Raw genomic sequence first — 20,367 nt, forward strand, 5'->3', positions numbered from 1 at the left:
TTGCATGTAAATCTTACATTATCAGATAGATTATTGTCACTTTTTCTCCCTTTGAGGACTAGAAATACTATCCCCCAGGAAAATAAGAGAACTATGTGGGAAAAATAAGATTATAGTGTCCAGTATTACATTCACCTCTCTCCTACATTAATCTGTTCTTCCTAATTGCATAAGAATAAAGCAGAACTAAAGAAAAAATTACGGATAAAGTTTTGGCATTAGACCAATAGGCCTAATTCTGTATGCCAAATTCCTTTCCTCCTTTGCTCGCTAATATCCCCTGGAGGTCCCCAATCCTAACTCTTCTTTGCCCTTCCTCCTAGTCATCCTTGACTTCCCAGATCCTTCTCCTCAGCATCCCGTTTGCGCGTGATCTAAGGGTTCCAAGGGCCACCTGGCCCTGAGGTCAAGGTGAGTCTAAGCCCAAGCTGCCCAGGGAGGAAAGGAGGTCTCAAAGGTTAGTGCTGGGTCAGGGAGGCATGGAGGACGCGACCCTCAAGCTCATTTGCTTGGAGTTCTCATGCCAGAGACCTGGCAGGTTTGACTATTTCCCAATTGTTTACATGCCAGGCTTTCGGGTCCACGCGCCTCCCGGCTGCGCCTCGCACGCTGAAACTTCATTCAAAGGCCAGCCAGGGAGGCCCACGAGGTTGCTAATGGGCTTGTGGATGACCTCAGGGCCCTTTCCTCCCTCTCGGAGGCCTTCTCCCCCACCCCCCAATCCCCATTCCACCAACTACCTTCTAGTAAACAAAACTGTCCCCCCGGGCGAGGGGAGGTCTTGCTCTTCTACGCCCTCTAGCGCGAAGGGTTAATTTTCCCAATCACACGAGGGGGAGGAGATTTCCCTGTAGACGAGTAAAAAGCGTGATGGACAAACGTGCGGGCACTAAGACCGCAAGGCATTCATTTCCTCCTACCGTGGATGCGGACGCCGGGAGGAGAGCCCCTGAGCCAGGAGCTGGGAGCAGAGGCGCAGGCAATGCTCAACCCTGGATGTAGCTGAGAGGCTGGGAGAGAGATCGGCCTAGACAGACGGCGGGGCAATACCTAGGGGGGTGGGTGGGGAAAGCAGACAGGAGAGCACTCAAAATAAAAGGCTCTTTACAGATTTTTTTATTTTGTATAGAGAACACGTAGCGACTCCGAAGATCAGCCCCAATGAACATGTCAGTGTTGGCTTTACAAGAATATGAATTCGAAAAGCAGTTCAACGAAAACGAAGCCATCCAATGGATGCAGGAAAACTGGTAGGTGATGCTTTCGCGTGACACTGTTCCCGGGAGTGCATTAATGTCGGTATTCCAGGTCTGAGCGTGAGAGGAGCGATAGAGTGCTGGCAGCAGGCAGCAGATTGTGGAGTTCTCGGGTCTCATGTCTGCAGGAGACTCTGAGGCTGCATGAAGCGTACGGTTTGGGGGTGCCCTGTGTGAGCCGCGGCCACGCGGGCATCTTTGTGTAGATTATATAACGTAAAACATATAATATGTGTGCCCGGGACGATATACAGGAAACAAGGGAAACGGAGGCATGTTAAAAATCAAGATACCCCACCTGTGATGTCTCCCGGCTTTCGCGTAGATTTGGGGGTTTTGCTTGGCCTCCCGCAACTGGAGCGTGCAAGGAAGTGGAGGGAGGACCCGGTCTCCGCTCCCTTTAACCCTCTCCAGCCTGCCTCTCTATGGTCCTTTTGCTCTCCCCATCCCTCGTGTCCTTCCTTTCTCCTTGTAGTTCTCCGACTTCACTGCCCTCCCCTGAGTGCCGCCTCCATCCGTAGATGCCTGGGGTCCAGGACCCCTTCTCCACTCAGATTACTTTCTGTGTTTATAAAGACATTGGGGAGGAGGGGGACAATGAAAACGGCAATAAAAATGAATGAACCAGAGCAAGTGGAGCCACGCCATTATTAAGTTTCTATGTAAAGGAAACGCCTTTTGGACACGTTTCTCAGTGCGGGGCGCAGGAGTTTGGATACTAGAAAGGTCTTGCCAGGCAGAATACTGGGGGGAGAGGGGTCTTCCCCAGAACTCGGAATCAGAGAAAACATTTACTGTGTTGCTTCCGTCAGTCTTTGGAAAAAAATCCCTGTGTGGGGAGATCCAGTGTCACCTTGCAATATTTAAGAAGGGAGCTCCCTCCTTCCTGTAGACGGTGCGGTGGTGGAGACGTTTCGCTCTGGTTTAATGCAAGCCTTGCGGTTTTTCCACCCCCTCCTCCTCCTCCTCTTCACCCCCCCCCCCTCCGCGCAGCGGCCGTCTGTCGGGGGGCTTCCGGACTAGGGGAGGTTCCGCTGCCGCGTGCGAGGGCGCTCTCTACCAGCCTTCTGTCCCTCCATTCATCAATGGGAAACCGGAGACGCTGGCGCGCCCAGGCTGGGGAAGGTTGTGGCAGCCGGCGGAGGCCGGGACTTCGACTTCCTCGGCCGGGCCCGCAGCTCCCACCCTTTCCCGCCCGCGGGGCGCGCGCCCACCCATGGCCTTCAGCTTGCAAGTCGGGCCCTTGGGCGGTTTACGGCGACCGCCGGGCGGAGCCAGGCTCCGGAGCGCGCGAGTTGGGCTGCGGCATGGCGGCTGCCAGGCATGAGAGGCCCGAGCCACAGAGCTAGCTCGGTGTGTGATCGTTGGCGTCCTCTGGGACGCCGAGGCCGAGGGCGCGGGCCTGGGTCCGGAGGGTCCTTGCACCCGGGGTGTCTGGATCGCCCCGTAAGGGGGCAGTCGTATGGCCGCCCGGGCGCTGCAGGAAGCCCGTCCCTCTCGGGCTGGCGTTCAGGGGTCTTAGAGAGGTGCACTTCCTCCTGCAAGGGGTTTGGGGGCGGTGACCGAGTTCAGGTCTCCTGCCTGGGGCTTCGGTCTTCTTTGAGACAGTTTGTCACCGTCCCTTGCACTGCTCTAGTCTGCCTTCTTCCTCCAGCAGCCCTCTGCTCGCCTTTCCTAACAAGTGCTATCTCTTGCTTTGCGGCATCCGAGTTGGGCCTGCCTTTTCCAGCCTCTGCAGGCACATGACACTGCCCTTCTTTGCACCACCCTGGTGCATGCTGTCTCTGTTGTCTTTTTTTTTCCCCCCTAAGGCTACTTCCTGTGCCTACCCCAGGACCATTTCCCGCCTCTTTCTCCAGATACTCAGTAAGTGACAACCACACTTGTCAGAACCAAACAGGTCCTTGGCCCTCGTGGGATTGAAAATGTCCCTAACGCACCAATTTCTGTTTCGTATTAGCTCTCAATTAAAACGGTCGTTTTGCTGCCAACACTACCTACTCATATTCGTGTCCGAAGTTCAGCATACTTGGCTTCTTGCGTTTTGAATGCTTCTCGAGGCACACTGTAGAATGTATTATGGCCTTCCCGCCTTTTGGTCTTTGGTTTTATATTTTTGGATTGCTTGCTCCTCCTAATCACTGTTTCTTCTCGCACCCAGATTTTAGAACTTTTCCACCTTGCTCTCCCGAGATAAACCCCAACAACCAAAACGCCTTGAACAAAACGAAGGTTTTTCATCTTCTGTCGAGGGCTTGAAAGGAAGGCTCGCCTTCACGTGACCTAGTCCCTTAGAATGATTTGAAATAGCTCCTGGAAGAAAAAAAAGTGTAGAGAAGCCTCTGCCCTGTCATTTGAGAACTTATTTGTAAGAGTTCTTTGTAAAATCTCTTAGACCTAGTCTAAACAAAGCTGCTACTAATTGTACCGTGTCTCTAGTCAGTGAGCTGCCAGGGCATCTGAAGGCTTGGGGGGGGGGAGGGGGCGGGGAAGTAGGTGGGGAGCCAAGGCATGTGTCTTGCATTCAGTACTTTGAATGTACAGCCCAGCATCGTTTAAGTAGGGCTCAAAATAAGGAGTTGGTCAATCCAGCCCCATAATGCTTGCTTCTCTTAGCTACTTCAGCGTCCGTTCATGGAATACAGCCCCAGGTCTCGGGGTAGTGTGTGATTAAAGCCTTGCCTGCTGAACTGAGACACACTGGTGAGGTTTATTGCTGCTTCCAGTGTTTAACCTGATACTCACTGGCCCAGATATGAAATATTGTAGACTTTGTTTTTGTAGCAAATCGTTTCATATAGAATAGGCTGGCACGGCAATTTCAGTGCAAAGTAGTTATGTATTTGGAATACACACTGTGTGATTTTTCTTGAAACTGCTTCCCATTTTAAAAATAGCCTGGGTAATATTCTCTGGCGCAGTTTCTAACACGAGCTAGATGAAAATGCCTGCTTTTTAAGCTCCCAAATAACATTTCCTGAGTTCCAGTTTTAGACTGAGTGGCCCTCGAGATTTAACGGCGTTGCTGTAGAGACATTTTGTTCTTTTAGTGAGATGCCTGGCCATTACCTGTTGTGCTCACCAATAGCTAATGCTGCGAGCGAGGGGGCAGTTCCCCAGCCACCGGAAAGGCTGGAAGGGAGACATACAATTCACTGAGAAGGAAAGTCGGCTGTGCTTTCTCCCCTTCTGCAGCCTGCCAGGCTTGTGCTAACGACCCGGGATGCTAAGTTGCTCCGGTTGTAATTGCCTGGCCAATGATGATTATCTTCTGATGTCGGCTGACACGGTGTTCGCCAATAGGAAAGCAGGAGGCCTGTGCTGACTGCCGAAACATTTATGTATGTGGGGTGACGTCATCAGAGGGCTTGCCTGGAACCTCATGAGCCCCTCCCCCCTCCCCCGGCATCCTCCGCAGATCCAGCTTTGAGTGCTTTGTATGTTTCTTTGACTTTCCTCCTGTGGTGATTTCTAGAAGGCCTTTGTTGTTTTTCACATTTGTGTTCTGTATTCTGAGGTTATGAGTCGAGAAGTTTTAAAATGAAATGCTGTCCAGAGAAAACATTTTTATTCACACATTTATTTTTACCAAAGGGGAAAACGGACTTTAAAAGGAGCTGCATGTCTCTACATTCTTTCTTATATATGAAGTTTCGAAAGTAGCGAGACGTAGCATGTCAGGATTGTATCGTATTATAAATCTGTGTCAGCAGTTTACATTTTTCCAAGTGGATAGACTTAGGGAGAACTGCTGTGAATTGCTGCAGAATTTTTCCATGTAACTTGCTGCACGCATCTGAGGAAAGTGCTGGGAAACCGTGGTGTCCACGGTGTGGGACAAAATAGGCCAGAGTCTTACTGAGTGCTTGTTCACATAAGGGGAAATGTGATTTGGGTCTGCTGTCTAGGAAAATAGCGTCTGTACTGAATTCAGCATGCAGTTGTCACTTATTTTGGAGAACCATAGTTCTTGCTAATATCCGAACTGCGGAGTCTAAGGCACTTTGAACTCCAGAGCACTCTAGGGTATAGGTTAAGAGAGATAGGTGCCATATATGTTAAGAGAGATAAGGCTCTCGCTTTTATAGAGAAGAGCATCGTGGTTCATAGTGTAACACAGGACGTAATAAAAAGCTTTATGGGTGGATTCCAGCTTTGACCTGAGCTTCCTCAAGTTTCTCTCATGCACTCATAGGTCTTTCCTTGTTCAGGGCCCCTGGGGGATGAAAGCCAGTTTAATGCAGAATACTTTGTTATTCTGTTATCTACCTAAATGTTTGTAAGTATCTATATGTTTGTAAGTATCTATATGTTTGTAAGTATCTATCTGTATGTTTTGTAAGTATATAGGAAGGGTATTTGTTTGTTTGTTTTTTGGTTTGGTCTTTGTTTTTGTTGGTTTTTTATTGTTTGTTTTTTGTTTGTTGTTGTTGTTATTGTTTTTGCATAAGGCCTCTTGTTATATTGGTAGTTTTTGTTTCTGGAAAATTGCTCATTGCCTTTCCATTGCTGATTCTGGAGGTGTCCTGGTACAGATTAGAATTCAACCCCAAAGTCAGCCCACTCCAACAGCCACTTTATTGTATTTCCTTGAAAGAAGACTCAACAAAAGTTGGAAAAACTGCAAGAGGGAAGGAGACCTTCAAACGCCCAGGAGGAGATAACCCACCCACTTAGTCATCAGCCAGCAAGTAAAAATGAAGAGTGTGACCATCTTACAGCAAGTCAGGAATTCATTCCGTGTCAGTGATCTGGAACATGCTAGGTCCAAGTATTTTCTGAAATTAGTTTTCCAAAATATCTTGCCTTGGTGACCTATTTAATCTTTCACAGGTGGACAGGTGAGCTGGGCTATGCTTTATTAATACAAGTCAGATACTAGCCCATTAGGCTTGCCTCAGCTTTTCCTTTGCTTGTCCCTGCATTCCGATCTTCGGGCTCCCATTCGTTTCCCAGCATCTTTGTTAGTTGAACTCATGATTCCTGTAGATGATCCTGTGAAATCTGCGTGAAGCCATCATTTGGCCAGAACTTCGAAATACTTTATAGGCAGGTACAGGTACGTAATGCTTGCACATTACTCAGACAAGTCTTTTTTTTTTTTTTTAAGTGTCACTGCTTACCTTTGGTCTCCAGTAATATATTTTTACAAATAAAGTAGGCTTTTATAAAAAAAAACATTGCTGTAGGGTAGGAAACTAGGAATTTATTTATTTATTTATTTATTTATTATTTTTTTTACAAGATGACCCAAAAAATAGGCTATGAGAAACCATCTAAATTGAGGTCTGGGCATTTCTTTATCCTGCTTCATTCCTCCCTTCCTACGTGGAGGATTTGTGATTTTTTAGCCTTCATGGTTTTGTGTTGTTTTTGAGACAGGCTCTGGGTATATTAACAGCCGACCTCATCTGGACCTTGCAAATCTTCCTGCCTCAGTCCTAGAATGACAGTGTGTCCCTACCCTTCCCCAACTAGTTCCCTGGCTCTTTATTTCTGGATATTGGAACCGCCAGTCCCTTTGGGGACACCTTTGGTTTAACTAGTCACCCTCTGCAAACATTTGAAATTGAACTCTTAAGCCTTTCCTTTGAACACAAGGGAAGAAAGCAAAGCAAACCAACCAGCCAACCAACTAACCGAAACCCCCCAACAAACCAGTGAAGCCGCTAAAACAACTGTGCATCGAAGCTGTAGATCAGGCACTGAGGTAAATTATGCATGCCAATTAGCAGAATGACGGACAGCCACTCGTGGCTTTCACATGTTTTCATCCTATTACTTTCAAGGCTTCATGCTTTATTTCATTATTCTTTCTGCACCTGTGGGAGTTAATTGCAATGTTACAGGGAATGTATTATATTGACAGTCACTTCATGCATGAGGTTTAGAGTGACATTTTAAGTGAAATGTAACTCCATTTTCTCAATGTATTTCTTTTAAAAAAATTTTTTTAATGTGTACAGTGTTTTTGCCTGAATATGTATGTCTGTGCACCACATGTCTGGTGCTCTTGGTGACCAGAAGTGGACATGAGATCCTCTGGAACCGGAGTTGCAGATGGTTGTGAGCCACCATGTACATGCTGGGTACCAAGCCTGAGGCCTCCAAAAAAAAAAAAAAAAAAAAAAAGCAGCCAGTGCTCTTAATCACCAACCATCTCTCCAGCCGCACAGGAGATGTTTAATTTTCACTTAGGTGTATATGTGTGTGCCTGCTTGTCTGTATGTGCATCACATGTGTACAAATGGCCAGAGTTACAGGCTTAGGAACTTTTAGCAAGTTCTGACCTCTCTCCAGCCAGGCAACCTCATTAGCTTACAAAGGGAGTTCCAGATGCCTTAGTTTAATCCTTAGTTTTGTTTTGTTTTTTTATTTTATTTTATTTTTTTAAATAAATAAATATTTATTTATTTATATGTATACAGTGCTCTGCTTGCATGTACTCCTGCAAGCCAGAAGAGGGCACCATATCACATTACAGATGGTTACAAGCCACCATGTGGTTGCTGGGAATTGAACTCAGGACCTTTGGAAGAGCTGGCCGAGCTCTTAACCACTGAGCCATCTCTCCAGCCCCTTTGTTTGTTTGTGTGTTTGTTTAAGATTTATTTTATTATGTATATAGTATTCTGCTTGAGACCAGAAGAGGGCACCAGATCTCATTATAGATGGTTGTGAGCCACCATGTGGTTGCTGGGAATTGAACTCAGGACCTTTAGAAGACCAGCCAGTGTTCTTAACCTCTGAGCCATCTCTCCAGCCCTATGCCTTAGTTTTATCGACATCAGCCCTTGAAAAAAAATGTTTTTTTCTGACTTAGGTTGGACTTCTGAGTGACTGTTACTTCTTAGGGTTACCTGGATGCTGTTTTTTGAAGACTGTGTACAGATGGTTGGGAACTGTGAGGTTGCGGTTCATCTTTGCTAGGAGAGAGCAGGACGTACCTAGAAAGATGCTCTGTATGATAGCGCTCATACGTGCACACAGCACATGCTAAGTATGGCTTTAGGAATACTGCAGACTGATACCCATCAAAAAAAAAAAAAAAACAACAGCAACCTTTTCTACAAAGCCTTCTGAGTTAAACAGTCTTTGTTAAAATTTGCAGTTAGGTAAGGTCCTAATAAAATTTACAATATGCTATTTTTTATTTATTTATTTTTTTTAAAGCTAGCTCAGGCACTCAATAAATCTAGCAGAATCAGGAAGATCTTTGAGTTTGAGGCCAGCTTGGTCTCCATGCCTGCCAAACTATACAGTGAGACTATTTCAAAAGAAACAAATATGGAAACACCAAAAGGCAAGTACTATGACTTAATAAGTATTAAGGCTGTAAGAAGTGAACATGTAGGGGCTGGAGAGATGGCTCAGAGGTTAAGAGCAGTGACTGCTGATCCAGAGGTCCTGAGTTCAATTCCCAGCAACCACATGGTGGCTCATAACCGTCTATAATGTGATCTAATGCCCTTTTCTGTCATGCAGGCAAGCACTGTATACATAATAAATAAATCTTGAAAAAATATTTAAAAAAAAAAAAAAAAAGAAGTGAACATGTATCCTTATATTTGCCCCAATTATTGCTGGGGTATTCTGTTGTTGGTGTTTTGTTTTTCATGGTTAATAACTATTAAAATACTCAAGGTTTTTTGTTTGTTTGTTTGTGTCTGTCTGTCTATTGCACCTGTACAGAGATGTTAGATACTGTGTGAAAGGCATCAGTTGTAAGGCTCCCTTGAGTAATGGGCTTTCAGGAGGATGAAGCTTTCAGGAGAACGGTAGGCAGTGGCACTGAATGCTTTGAAGCTGGAGTTCTAAGGCCCCGTTTTTTGGGAGCATTAGTGAAAACAAAGAACTTATGAAAAGATATGTCTCCCAAAACTTTTGTTTTTAATCCTTTTTTAGGATTTCTCTCGAAGCCCCTGGGTACCTTAAGTACAAAGGAGCTGGGTAAATGATCTCTTAAGAAGGTCGATAGGAAGCTCACTAGAAGGCAACTTTACAAGGACAAGCACCTTACACATCAACTTCGGCAACTTTATGGCTTTTCGGTCTAGAATTAAGGATGTAGGAAAGTAGAGTAGGTTAGCCGGTCGGGAAAGGATATGAACAGCTGTTATTAACTCAGGTACTTACTGGTGGCAAAGTTTCTTTCCAGAGGTTTTGAAGCCATTGATTCATCCCTGCACCAAAGTTGTACTGCTTTATTTTATTTTATTTTTTTTTTACCCCAAAAGAAGCCAGGCCCTGTGTGTGATTTGTCTCTAGGGACAAGTGCAAAGATAGGATTTAGGCCTACCTAAGGGTCGGATGGGGGAAAGGAGTACAGCCCCAATCCTCCTACTGTTTAAATATTAGTAAGTATCCGGTCAGTACAAGAAAACTTAGCTGTACCAAAACATTCCTGTGGTTTTAGTCAATGGTCTGCAAGTGTTGTCTTAATTTTCTTCAAGTGGATCCTAAACACTTACAGCCAGAATAACAGAAAGCCCTTGTTAACGTTAGGTGTATGGTGACCATAAAGCCGGGTGGATACTTTAACCTTCGCAAGTATTCCTTTCTGAATAGTACTTGTTTCAGCATCTTCAATGATATTTGAATTATAGGACATGGAAGATTTCATCTAAAACACTGGCACAGAGATTTGCAACACTCCTTAAGCTTTGGTCTTTGTAGACCAGGCTGGCCTCTTCCTCCAGAGTGCTGGGATTTCAGGCATGTGACAACAGGCCTCCTTGTGATGTCCACTTCTCTTACACCTAGCATGGCTCTAGACCCCACAGGTGGGAGGCCTTTGCTGTGCTTCCCTGGGGGCCGGTTTTAGCTGCTGATCTGCTGATGAAAGCACTGAACACGGACTGGGACTAGCCCTGCTCTCAGAGGTTAGCTCTACAGTGTGAATGCCTAAAAACACCTGTCTTTCATTTTGCATTTGAAACTTTCCCCAGTTCTAAAGCAGCAAAAGTGCTTGCTGTAAGAAACATAAAACTCATTTAAAAAAAAAAAAAGAAAACTTGTTATAGGAAACATAAAAATCATGTGTGTGTTTGTGTGAGAGAGAGAGAGAAAGAGAGAGAGAGAGAGAGTGAGAGAGAGAGAGAATCCTTTAATTTTACTTAGAAGTAACCACTGCTCTTTCCATACATTTCCTTTGATTCACTTTGCAAGGCTTTTGATGACTCATGTGCTGGCATTGAACCGGGCAGTTGGCATTTTCACACCACCTCTTCACGCCTTTTTATGTTGCTTGTTTTGTCTTTACATAATAGATTTTTTTGGGGGGGGGTGTTATTACAACTTTAACATTAGTGGCTACTTAGTATTTGGTTGTTTACCTTCTCTTAGGTAACTATTTATTTTTTCCACCCTGCCTTTGGTTTTTGTTTTGAGGCAAGGTCTGTCTGCCTAGCTCTGGCTATCCTAGAACTCACTCTGTGGACCAGGCTGGCCCGGAACCCACAGAGATCCATTTGCCTCTGCCTCCTAAGTGCTGGGATTAAAGGTATACACCGCCACATCCAGCTTAGGTAAACACTTAATATGTAGTGTGTTATGTTTCTAGGAGTTTGTTCTTGGAATAATCCCCTGGATATCTTTATATTTATTTTTATTTTATGAGTGAGTGCTTGCATGTGTCTGCACTATGTACACGCCTGGGGCCGAGGTTACAGGTGCTTGTGCAGCACTATGGGTGCTGGGAACTAAATTTGGGCTAAACTCCGGTTGACTGCAAGAGCCCCAAGGTGATGACAAACATCCTTAGATGGTCCTCCATCCTCCTGTTTCCTGAGGGATTTCCTTTGGAGAAATATAAGTTCTAATTTAAAAGATCGTGATGTTAACAGTAGGGCTCATCTCTACAGAAGTTGGGTCAGTTTATACTCTGGCAAGGACAGGCAGGATTTAAACTTGTAACGGTGACAGTGATGGTGATTCCGTGTTAGAAATCGTAAATAGGTTGGTAAGGCTGGAATGATATCCCTTTGTTTTAATTTCTGTCTCTTTGTCCAGAGAGATCCAGTTTCTTTTTGTTTTCCTTTTTGCTCTTGCAAATTATTACTCCTGTCTTTTTCCACCCAGCTAGTGTCATACTACAGGATGTATAGGGAGATTTGTGTTTTGTCTAGCATGATGTCATACTTTCTTCTCTGAGAGGATTAGTGTGGCCTCTACTGCACTAATTACACGGTTTGGAGCAAAAGAGAAACCAGTTTAGTGGCTGGATAGTGGCACACGCCTTTAATCCCAGGATTTGGGAGGCGGAGGCAGGCAACACTCTACCAGCCTGGTTTACATAGTGAGGTCCATGGCAGCCAGAGTTACAGAATTAAGACCCTGTCTTGAAAAACAAAACAAAACAAAAGCCAGTTTAGTATATTCAGTAGAGACATTTTATATCAAATCAGTGGAAACATTTGTGCTTGTTTGTATAGTAACCCATGGGTCCACTGTCTCAGGAAGAAGGCTATTAATTAGATTCATCCATAAAGAAGTTACTTGTTTCTTTGGCTTCCGGCCAGTTTTGGGCTTTCTTGCTGCTGCACTTATTTTTCAGGTTTTCAGGGGTGTGGCAGCTAGTGCTTGCAATGGCCAGATAGTGAGGTTGTAAGTGTACATACAGACTGAGGACTCAAGTGTTCTTGCTCTCCCTTGTAGAAGCCAAGTGAGCTCGGCTTTGGTTATCTATCACCTCTGCAAGCTGGAGATGCTCCTCTTTGGCTTCCAGTGATGCAGTGAAGTCAGCTGTGCGCAGGCTGGGAGAACGGAATACAATCCTGTATGTTCCGTCCCTAGCACATACATTGTTATTATATATATATATTACAGTCACCCTCACCGTTGGCCCTGTGGGTTCAGGAGAGACAAGGGAGTCTGTGGCTCATGCAGTTGCTGAGGGAACTCCAGATGGGTCTGTGTCAACCCTGCACACTGTCAGGTGTCAGTGCGTAGGTCCTGAGGGATGGGAAGGAAGTATGACTTCAACTCCACTTGGAAGAAATCTGTAATCCACTTTGGAAGATCTTGGCAAGAGAAAACATGACATTAATGTGGTTTCATCAAAAGCCTTTGCTGTGCACATTTTCAAACATTTTGAAAAGCTGTGTGTGTGTGTGTGTGTGTGTGTGTGTTTTGTCTGCTATTCTGCCTAATGAGCAATATGAAAGACAGACAACCTATTGTTAGAAAGAATGCTAATATATTTTCCATAAAGGATTACCTCAGTCATTTATTCACCATCAAATGCATGCAAGCTCTCTACTTGTTACACGGAAGATAATTGCTTTGCCAGTCAATGAAATGAGAGTGGCTGAACATTTGGCATCTGTGAGTTCACAGGTTTGTAGTTCCATGATATGTTTGGCCATTGTTCGTTCACACAGTCTTTTGTTTTGGTGGCATAGGCCTTGCTGTTCTGTTATGGACTTAAAATTCAACAGTGTCCTATATTAGTTTCTTTTACTGTTGAGCCCAGAGTAAGGTGTTTCATCTATGTACTTGTTCAGGCAGGGCCTTGCTAGGCCAGCCGCACTGGAGCCCTTTGGCCTTGTAGCTGAAGCGGGGCAGAGGCAGAGCACGCGTGATCTAATTCTTATATTATCAATGGGTTTTCTCTCTGTAGAGCTACACGGTGATTTCCTTTTCAGATTTAGTATCTTAAATCCTTCGGATATATGGTATTTATTTATTTATTTATTTTATGTGAAGTGAAGCAATTCTTCATTGCTTTTTAACACACACACACACACACACACACACACACACACACACACCAGACCCATGAAACTAACTAGGTAAGTGCTCATTCTTGACTTGGTGGCCCAAGTTTAGAAATAGAACGGCAGAATTTCCATAGGTGACTTTCAGTCCACCACCCTGGTGGCTCTCATCGCTTGAGAGGCTTTGTGACTACGGGGTTCTTCGATTATATGCTGATCTCAAAACTACCAGTCTTTCATGGTTCTGATTCTAACTGTACTTTACCCTTACTTTTGCAAGGCCACCACTGCTATTTTAAAAATGCCTATTCTGACCTCTCTTTAAGCCTTTTTTTCTAATACAATTCCTCAAATGTCATTTGTAGTTCACGGGTAATCAACATAGATGCTTTTAAAAATAAGTGTCTGGACATCCTTGGGTTTGAGCAGTAAAGTGCTTTTCTTGGGATACTACAAAGAAACTTATTGAAGCTTATAAACATTTTACACCGGCACATTCAAATGAGGGAGCCTGTGATAGAGACGTGCCTGAAGGAAAGAGTGGACACTTCCCCCAAACACCTACTGTTTATGAAATTCTAGGAAACATAATCACCATGGATAGCTTCCGTTGCAGCTGGTAGGTTTTTGTAAGCCCACGTTTTTCTGTGTAGTCTTGGCTTTCCTGGACTCTCTTTGTAGACCAAGCTGGCCTCTGCCTCCCGAGTACTGGGATTAAAGGCGTCCCCCACCATAGCCAGCTCACTTGGTGTTCTTATATTTGTATTTTCAGCACCGCTACTGTGAGCCTGCATCTTGTGGGTCCTTCCTGACTGTGATGACACTTCTTTGTTGGTACTTGGTTTTTCTCTAGGTCTCTAGAACTAGTAAAGTGTTTTTGTACTGATTAGAAACATGACTTAGGTTTTCACTCTTGAATCAAGTTTGTGGACTCCCCCTTACTCCTGTATGTACCCATATGCAGGCGTCATCTTGGATCTGCGCAGGCATTTCTCACAGTGCAGATTGGCAGGTCTATGGCGGGCTTCAGGCAAATGGAGTGGCCCTGCTCCCTGTGACTTGGTGCTGTCTTGGGCTGGCCCCCCAAACCCTGGATTTCAGACTCAACTCACCTTAAGCCATCCTCTGGGCTTTTCTTTTCTTTTCCTTTTTTTTATTATTAATTTATTCATATTACATCTCAGTTGTTAGCCCATCCTTTGTATCCTCCCATTCCTCCCTCCCTCCCGTTTCCCCCCCTATTCCCCTCCCCTGTGTCTGTGACTGAGGGGGACCTCCTCCCCCTGTATATGCTCATAGGGCACCAGCCAAGGAAAATATAGGCAGTAAACCTCTGGGCTTTCCTATCAGGAGATCAAGGCCAGACAGATCTCTTGTGTGACTTGCTTCTGGCTTCCTTTCTCTGAACTCACTGTCCTGCCTCCACCACTATCTTTTGTTGTCTTCCGTTGCTCGTGCGCCTCTTCCTTTTTCAGTCCTCAGCATTACTATCTTAAGTCTCAGATCTTATCTGTGCTTAAGTTTACAGTGGCTTCCCATTGTTTATGTTTTGAGAGGTTCTTCAATACCTGTGACCTTATTAAGGTTACCTGCTGTGGCTCTCCTCCCAGCCTGTCAGAATCCATTGTTGATTCCTTGTGGTTTGCTTTCACTTGATTCATAAAAGGGTTGCTGTTTCTCTTCCAGTAAAAGTCTGTGCCAACCACAGTGTGTATCAGTAGTTACACACTGTGTATTGCCTAGGAGAATGGATGGGTGTACCAGTGCCAAGGGGTGAAAGCATCCCATGTTCAAATGCATCTGATTGTCCTCTGGGACATCTTTTTATTTCCTTAGCCAGTTGGAGAAGATTACCCAGTGTCTTGAAATTTTATGTTTTAATTATATTAGCTGCTCTTATTCTTAAGATGAAAAAAACCCCAGCAGTTTGGCCTGACTAACTTTCAAGGGATGCTTGCTAATTTGGGGGATGGTTAGTTCTTCCCTAGGTACTCACACCATCCACTCCACTCACAAAGAAATGACATTTAAGAATGAACTCCCAACAGGGCGTGGTATTGGCCGCCTTTAATCCCAGTAAGCTGGAGGCAGAGGCAGGCAGATCTTTGTGAGTTGGAGGCCACCCTGGTGTACAAAGAGACTCTAGGACAGCCAAGTCTGTTACACAGAGAAATCCCATCCTGAACCCTCTTCCCTCACCCCTGTCAAAAAAGAAGGAATTTCCCTGAAACTGGGTGTGGAAGGGCAGAGTCAAATATACAGGGAGGAAGCCTTGGAGGAGAGAGTAGAAGAAAATGTAACCGTACTAAAAAGTAATTGTATAAAGTCGGTCAATGTCAGTCAGTTAATGTCTCTTTGTGCTGTTACTATTTCCTGCAGTCTGTAGTAGTTCTGAGTATATGTGAGTCCTTGGATCTTTTCTTTATTAGTTTACAAAATGTCTACAATAACATCTAGTGTGTATAGCAACTAGTTCCAGGTGACAATATGTTTTATTTGATTTTTTTTTTTTTCTGAGACAGGGTTTCTCTGTGTAGCTCTGGCTGTCCTGGAACTTGCTTTGTAGACCAGGCTGGTCTCAAACTCATAGAAATCTGCCTGCCTCTGCTTCCAAGAGTGGTGGGACTAAAAGTGTGCGCCACCACACCCAGCTTGACAATATGTTTTTAAGTGACTATGTTTTAAAGTTAGCATTAAGGCCAGCTTACAGGTAAATAGAGAAGCAGTTTAAAAGGACTATGCCTTGCACTCTTTATGCCATGTGCTTTCTTGGGTTAGGGTTGGGGTAATGGAGAGCCCACAGTCTGATGTCATATTTAAGATCTTTTTCTAGTAATAAATTCTATAGTCACTTTTCTTTCAGTAGGAAAGGACCATATTCTTTAAGAGAGAAGGTTAAAAGACATTAATTAACCTTAGTATTTTTATGCACAGGCTTAGGAATGGACCTAGTGGGGCTGAGGCTCCCTTGGGGCAGAATTATCTAATCTAATAGTGGTGAAAGATTATACACAAACCTCCCCCTAGAGAGAAAGAGTGAATAACATAATTGGCTGAGGGACCTTGTGGCACCTGGAAACGAGCTGTACACATTCCTGGGCTGTCTCATTAGCAAATCTGTCCCACATGAAGGGCACCTAGGCTGGATGTAGGGGAGCTAAAATAAAAGGGTCCTGTTGCGGAAGTTAGGGCTGTTAGAGACCAGTGTACGCGCGGGTATGGATCTAGGGAGTTCCTTTGCATGGTCTGGACAGAACAATGGTCAGCTCCTTCACAGAACAAATGGTTCTAGGTCCTGTCTTGGCATCTTTGTGCTTCTAGACCCCGCTCCCTCTTGGAGTATCACTTCCAAGTGTGTAGGAAGTAAGCTAGGTTTTTGTTTTTCATCTTCATTATCCTGTAGTTGGTGAGTTAGCCACGTCTAGGAAGCTAAGCTTAGTCCAGGGCTCACTTGGCGTCTAGTCTTGGCCATGCCAAGAAACAAGATGGAGGGAGACAGAAGGAGATAGTCTAGAAACCGCTTCTAATACAGCTGACACAGCTCTGAAAAGCCTCAGCAAGGGTCAGGAATGCTCAAGGTTCTTCCCTTTTTAAAGATTTAGATGAAATGCCGTTATTAAATCACAGACTGAGTGAAATACTACTGAATGCAAAAAAAAAAAAAAGCAAACTGTAGATTTGAAAGTAGGATGTTGTTTCTGTATGGATGTTATTGAAAACAGATGCTGTGGAGAATCAGTATTGGGGTGAATTAATAAGCTAATGATTCATATACTAGTTGAATTAAGATAATTAATGTTTTAGGCATTTAGACTTGGCTTTTAAAGAACAGCATTGTAACAGTTTCCTCACAGGATAATTTAGCCACAGTACTTTAGTCATTGCATCTGCTCAACATTGTGACTCGTGTGTGTGTGTGTGTGTGTGTGTGTGTGTGTGTGTGTGTGTGTGTGTTTAAAGCATGATTCTTTTTCAGCCCTTTTTAAGGTACACTTTCTTACACAGAAATTCATTATTAGCCTGTGTGGTGGTGCACATTTGTAATCCCAGCATCAGGGGAGGCACGGGCAGGAGGATCTCTGTTAGTTCCAGGGTAGCCTGGTCTACAAAGCAAGTCCAGAACAGTCCCCACACAGAGAAACCCTGTCTTGAAAAACCAAAGCCAAAAACCAAAAAAACCTAAAAAACTTTAAAGTTCATTTTTTTAAACAATTAGCTACCCCAGAATAAATTATAAAAGTTTATTCATGGCTTTATATGCTATTGCCACATATTTTTACATTTGTCAGTATTAAAACTTCCACTCATTAAACTTAAGGTTTTCTTTCTTTCTTTCTTTCTTTCTTTTTCTTTTGGTTTTTCAAGACAGGGTTTCTCTGGGTAGCCTTGGTTGTCCTAGACTCACTTTGTAGATCAGGCTGGCCTGGAACTAACAAATCTTGCCTCTGCCTCTGCCTCTCTGAGTGCCGGGATTACAGGTGTGTGCCACCATGCCTGGCTCACCCTTGGACAGTTTAAAAAGGAACAAGCTGCTGTATTTAATACTTTTTGCTTGCTATGAATAGGCCTAGAAAAGGAGAACTTTAATACATTGTAGAAAATTTGGAAAATATAATTAAGCAAAAAAAAAAAAAAAAAAGAAAAAGAAAAAGAAAAAATGTTACCACCAGCAGGGTGCTTACATTTTAGAACAAATATTTTTTTTAAAAAACATTCAACCCATCTTTTGTTTTGGAGACAGGGTCTCACTATTTAACCTTGGCTGGCCTTGAATTGATGGAGGTTTTGCCACCTGCTTCCTGGCACTGATATTAAAGGCATGTCTCACTGTTCCAGGCTCCTGTTTGCTTTGAAACAAATGTTTTCGCACTATTTGTTATCTTCTCTATAATCTTTTTGTTTGTTTACCTTTGTGTTTGTCTTTTGATACTGGGTCATGCTGCATAGCCTTAGCAAGCCAGGTATTCAGTATACAGATCAGGCTGGCCCAAACTGATGGAAGCCCTACCTTGGTTCCCCAAATTCTGGGATGATTGGTGTGCCCTACGAGAAAAGGGAATGGATGTTTAGTGCACTAAACAGTATGTGGAAAGGTTCTTTAATCTAGTTGCATGGAAAGCTAGATACTGCTCTTACAACCAGTGTGGAGAAAGGAAATTAGGAACTTTAAGAATGGGAAGCTTCTCGGGGTTTGGCCCACGCCTTTAATCCCAGCACTTGGGAGGCAGAGGCAGGTGGATCTTTGTGAGTTCAAGGCCAGCCTCATCCAGGACAGGCAAGGTTACATCCAGAGAAATCCTGTCTTGAAAAACAAAAACAAAACAAACAAACAAACAAAAAGGTGGAGTTTCTCTGACTATTAGCTTTTCAAAGGTTCTGACTCTGGGCCAGGGAGTTAATTCAACACAGTCACTGCTTCTTCCTTTGATCAGAGCTCTGGCCTCAGTCCTTGGGACCACATGAGTCGGGGTGGTAGAGGCAGGAAGATCAGAAAATTAACATTTCAGCTACTAGTTAAGTTCAAGGCTGGCCCTGATAGGAGGCCAAACAAACAAAACAACAAACCCCACCCCCATCCTGCCTCATCCAGGGATTTAGCTGTGATCATTGAAGTACAAAATGTTGTCAACGTGGAGAGTCACAGCTCCATGCAGATTGTGGCGGCTTGGGGAATTTTCTTTCAACACCTCCACTCAGGTGGATCCAGAATTGTTGACCTTTAAATCACATTTCAGTGTTCTTTATTTTTCTTTAAAGCTTGTGTAGCCTTGGCTGGCCTGATGCTCATAGAGATATGCCAGTCTCTGCCTTGAGTGATGGGGTTAAAAATGTGCACCATGAGTGAGCATGGTGCCCAGCATAATTCAGTGTCAGACCAGGCTGGCTTGGACCTCAGAGCCACCTGCCTCTTGTCTCCATACGTATGTATGTATGTATGGATGGATGGCTTGGGTGGTTTCTGAAATACATGCTTTAGGGTGTTTTTGAAGAATACAGTGTGTGTGTGTGTGTGTGTGTGTAGCCATCTTGTCCATCCCTCTTTTTAAGTAAATGAGATCCTGGGCTAGTTTTTGAGGCACGGTGGTAGATTACAGTTTGAGAAGTTCTTGCTATAAGTCACAGGGACATTAAGAAACATTTTGACTGTAAACAAAGTTCCTAGTATGAGATTTTTCAGAAATTTCCAGTTTATGGCTAAGGAAGGAAAGGTTAAAGTTTGTATATACTTAGACTTTAAACATGCATGATTCATTGTTACTTTGACATTTTTATTTGAAATGTCTTTTCATAAATAAAAGGTAGTATTATCTATATGCAGGCAATCTTCCCGGGAATTTTTTAGCTTCAAACATCTTAACTCTTAGCTGTTTTAGAGACTTTAACCAGACACCAGGCACGAAGGACCCCTTCCTCTCCCCAGGTTCTCCTTAATCTTCATGTTATTCTTCCCTGTGCCATGCCCTCCTTGGTGGTGTTTATTCTCAGTGTCCTGTGCGGAATGTGTTTGCCAATCAAGGACTCTAGAGCTTCTTTGGCCACAAGTAACAGAATTTAAGGTTCAGATCATAAAGATGGTTAAGTCTTTTAGACAACCAGAAGCTTAACCATTCACTGGATTCTCATGTTCAATTCTAGGTTCTATCTGAATCGCTGTTCCGTTAACTTTACTCTACAGTCAGTTTCTCTGTGTAGTTAACTGATGACTGCCTTTCTACCAGCTTCCTACCAACTTCCAAACAGAAAGGACATGAGAAAGAAGGCATCTTTCTTAACGCTCTCCACTCTCAAGGAGGGACTTCCTCCCCTTCTTCTTCTTCTTCTTCTTCTTCTTCTTATTATTATTATTTTTTTTTTTTTTTGAAACAGGCTGTCCTAGACTCACTTTGTGGACCAGGCTGGTCTCAAACTCACAGCAATCCGCCTGCCTCTGTCTCCCAAGTGCTCGGATTTAAGGTATGCTCCACCATTGCCCGACTCAAGGAGGGACTTTTAAGGCAATATCTTTTGGTCACACTTGCTAAATTTGTGTGTGTGTGTGTGTGTGTGTCTGCATAAGATGCATGTGGAGGTCGAGGATAACCTGTGGGGGTTGGTTCTCATCTTCTACCCTGTGGATGCTGGGAAGCAAACTCAGATCATTAGTCTTGCTTGGTGGCAAGAACTTTTTGCTGAGCCATATCGCTGACCCCTAATATGTTTTTCCTCACACAAGGCTTTGCCCTTATTGCAGAGCTGTCTGTTAGCCCTGCCAAACCCAGGTCGCAGGTCTCACTTCTAGATCCTTCACTGGCAAAGAGCCTGGAGTCTCTTGCCCTACTCTCAACAAAGACACTGATGACCTTAGGCTGCTATACCAGTAATGTCTGTGTTAGCACAGGGAGGTGCATATAAGA

General features: G+C 44.1%; 1 protein-coding gene and 2 long non-coding RNA genes across 4 annotated transcripts in view; 2 read left to right on the forward strand and 1 right to left on the reverse strand.

The window, feature by feature from the left end:
• Positions 1-307: 307 nt before the first annotated feature.
• The window catches only part of ELOVL6 (ELOVL fatty acid elongase 6), a 103,405-nt gene continuing 83,345 nt past the window's right edge, over positions 308-20,367 (forward strand). The window contains exons 1-2 of one of the 2 annotated variants that reach the window (XM_084756841.1): positions 308-411; positions 1,130-1,250. In XM_084756841.1, coding sequence (XP_084612967.1) covers positions 1,162-1,250 — 89 coding nt within the window. In that variant the 5' untranslated portion in view covers positions 308-411; positions 1,130-1,161. Of the gene's footprint in view, positions 412-839; positions 980-1,129; positions 1,251-20,367 lie in introns of those variants that run through there. The other variant, XM_084756840.1, reaches the window with a different exon arrangement.
• Positions 1,261-18,884, forward strand: LOC311583343. Its single transcript, XR_014774461.1, has 3 exons — positions 1,261-3,624; positions 5,854-6,097; positions 17,487-18,884. It is a non-coding gene; the product is annotated as an uncharacterized lncRNA (long non-coding RNA).
• On the reverse strand, positions 7,656-17,499 carry LOC311583344. The gene is made up of 2 exons (XR_014774462.1): positions 17,423-17,499; positions 7,656-10,730 (listed from the first exon to the last, which is right to left on the reverse strand). It is a non-coding gene; the product is annotated as an uncharacterized lncRNA (long non-coding RNA).

Source organism: Acomys minous (genome assembly GCF_964271855.1).
Source record: "Acomys minous genome assembly, chromosome: 14".
Taxonomy (NCBI): domain Eukaryota; kingdom Metazoa; phylum Chordata; class Mammalia; order Rodentia; family Muridae; genus Acomys; species Acomys minous.